The following is a 2573-nucleotide window of genomic DNA, read 5'->3' as shown; positions in this document are numbered from 1 at the left end:
ACTTTCAATCGAGATGGTCACTGGATCTGGAGGGAAAACTCACTCGCAAGGAGAAGGAAAGGGTACGAGCGTCACCAAATCGAGTAAGTTCATCCCTTCTCTCCTCCCCTCTATCCCGTGTGCACTGGCATTGCGGGCGAGCTGGAAGCTGACAGTACCCTCCCTCTCTCTCTCCTGAATGAAACTGTTGATCCTCTTCTCTCTCTCTCGCTTTCTATCCTCGCTCCTCTTCTTCTCGACTCTCTGTCGCCGCTCAGAACGGGCTGGTCTCACTTTCCCCGTCGGCCGTATCCACCGATACCTTCAACGTGGTCGCTACGCAGCGAGAATTGGAGGAACTTCAGCTGGTGAGCTTCGACTCTCTCTTTCCATTCTCTCGTCGACTGACTCTGATCTCTGCTTCGTGTCAAGTCTACACGGCGGCAGTACTCGAGTATCTCACTGCCGAAGTTCTCGAACTCGCCGGAAACGCTGCTCGGTGAGTCACAACGAAGGAACTCAGGTTTGCTCACACTGAAAATGGAAAACTTATATTCCGTCGTCGACTTGCAGCGACAACAAGAAGCACCGAATCATTCCTCGTCATTTGCAACTAGCGATCAAGAACGACGACGAGTTGGATAGACTTTTGGGAGGAGTCATCATCAATCAAGGTCATTTCGCTTCTCTCGCCTCTGTGCCTTGACTTTCGCTCACCTTCAATCGTCTGTATCGATAGGAGGAGTGCTTCCGCACGTGCGTCGTCTTGTCGTTGCATGAAGCCAATTCGAGCTGACTTTGTTCCGGCACCAATCGCGTACAGATTCACGCGAATCTTCTCCCGCAAAAAGAACCAAAGAAGAAGAAGAAGACTACCGACGATACTCAAGATCAAGAGGGATCTTGATACGTTCTCTCAGTCGCTCGTTCATGTCCCCTGTCTCGCTTGAAAATCTGTTAGTTTCGTTCTGTCTCCTCCGTTTCCTTCTGTACTTCCTCTCTGTTTGTCGTCTTTCTCCTGTTCTGTTCTGTTCGAGTCGTGGGATCGTGAAAAGGAAGAAGTTGGCTCTTTCTGACTCACTCTCAGTGCGAGCAGAGAGAAAGAGAGAGAGAGAGAGAGAAAAGATACAAATCTATTGCGATTCCTGATCCGTCTAATAAGCGTTATTCCTTACAGTTCCTCGTGTCTAACCGTCGCCGCTGCCTCGTTTCCTTCCTTCTCTGGTTCCTCACCGCCGAGTTCGTGCACTTCTTCTTCGAGACTCTGCATCAATTCATCGATTTCTTCATCCGACAACCCTTGTAAGAAACTCTCGTAATCTCCATTATCTAGCATCTTCTCCTCTTCCTCTGACAACGGCTCTTCCTCCTCGACACTCTCGTCGTTCGACCCGTCGTCGGGTTTCTCCCAAACTACAGTTTCCCACATTTCATTCTCAAACATCCATCGAGAATGATCTTGAACTTCTTGAGAGATCGAAGTTGAAGTCTTGATGAGAGGATAGTGATCTCGTTGAGAGGAAGAGGAGGAAGAGGGAGGAGCGAATTGAGAGAAATGGGAGAAATAGTGAGCGAGACATTCTTTTCGAGTCGAGAAATGTTCAGGTCGAGGTGGAGAAGTCGTGATCGTCTCGGGTGCTGCAGATCCAGTCGATGAAGGAGAGGAAGAAGGAGAGACGACTCGATTCCATAGTCCGCCTTCAGTCGGAATCGTTCGAAGAGGAGTCGAAGGTTGAAGGAGGAGAGGAGGAGAGTGAGTCAAATTCGAGACGAGGAAGTTGATCAATAGGTCGTCGCAGTTGAATACTATCGATCGGAAGAGAAGAGTTAGTCAAACGAGAGAGAAGAAGAGGAAAGAGAGACGTTGTTCGAGCTCACCTCCATCGACATAGTTTCTCAAACTTGTCATCTCGTTCGAGTCCTCCCAATACTTCTCCAACCATGACTTGTCGAAGAACGCGGCGTTACTCAAGATCATCGAATAAGTCGACGTCGGTTTCGTCAAATACTTCCATTCTCCTTCTTTCTCTCCTCGTTCAAACTCTCTCGGCGAGAATCCAACGATCCTCTTTCTCCCCGATTCGACGAACTGTTGATAGCCCCATTCGAGTGCACCCTTCCTCAAGACCACGTCGTCGTCCATGATGAAAACTGAATTCGTTGCGATTTCGTGTCCCCAATCGAGAATCGGTCGGAACCTCTCGTTCATACTGTTCTTCCAACTCTTCCTCACTGTGACGGCGACTCCTGATGTCGAGTATTCGCCGAGGGATTGAGGCGAGAGGAAGTCAGGCAAAGGGAGATCGACATTCTGCCAAACGATGACAATCTGACGAAGGGAAGGAGGAGGAGTCGAAGTCAAGTGCTTGATCAGAGGTGGCAGGAGGAGATCCCGTTGATAGGTCGCGATAATCATCCTGTCACAAGGGGAGAGAGGGGAGGAAACGATTCAACGTCGAGAGAGACGAACGAGCTAGAGAAGAAGAGGACGGCTCACGTGAAGCCTTCTGATGGGTCAATCCCAAAGGTGATCTGAGGGTTCCCCGAGGCATCTGTGCCACGAGAGAGGTGTAGTTGATCTGGAGATGAAGGAG

General features: G+C 49.7%; 2 protein-coding genes across 2 annotated transcripts; one reads left to right on the top strand and one right to left on the bottom strand.

Annotated features, from left to right (window-relative positions):
- Positions 1–178: 178 nt before the first annotated feature.
- JCM6883_002634 (uncharacterized protein) lies at positions 179–886 on the top strand (the record flags this gene model as incomplete). The annotated part of the gene is made up of 5 exons (XM_076635715.1): positions 179–347; positions 412–478; positions 553–653; positions 719–735; positions 803–886. 5 exons carry the CDS (start codon positions 179–181, stop codon positions 884–886), a joined length of 438 nt encoding a protein of 145 aa, XP_076484303.1.
- A 264-nt stretch (positions 887–1150) lies between these two features.
- On the bottom strand, positions 1151–2531 carry JIP5 (Jip5p; the record flags this gene model as incomplete). The annotated part of the gene is made up of 3 exons (XM_076635714.1): positions 1151–1785; positions 1858–2396; positions 2477–2531. Coding segments are annotated over 3 exons (1229 nt in total), but the record flags the coding sequence as incomplete, so codon positions are not given.
- Between the last annotated feature and the right edge of the window lie 42 nt (positions 2532–2573).

The sequence above is a fragment of the Sporobolomyces salmoneus genome (genome assembly GCF_050403485.1).
Source record: "Sporobolomyces salmoneus JCM6883 DNA, S_salmoneus_JCM6883_v1_ctg171, whole genome shotgun sequence".
NCBI classification, from domain to species: domain Eukaryota; kingdom Fungi; phylum Basidiomycota; class Microbotryomycetes; order Sporidiobolales; family Sporidiobolaceae; genus Sporobolomyces; species Sporobolomyces salmoneus.
This window is presented reverse-complemented; position numbering and strand designations above follow the sequence as displayed.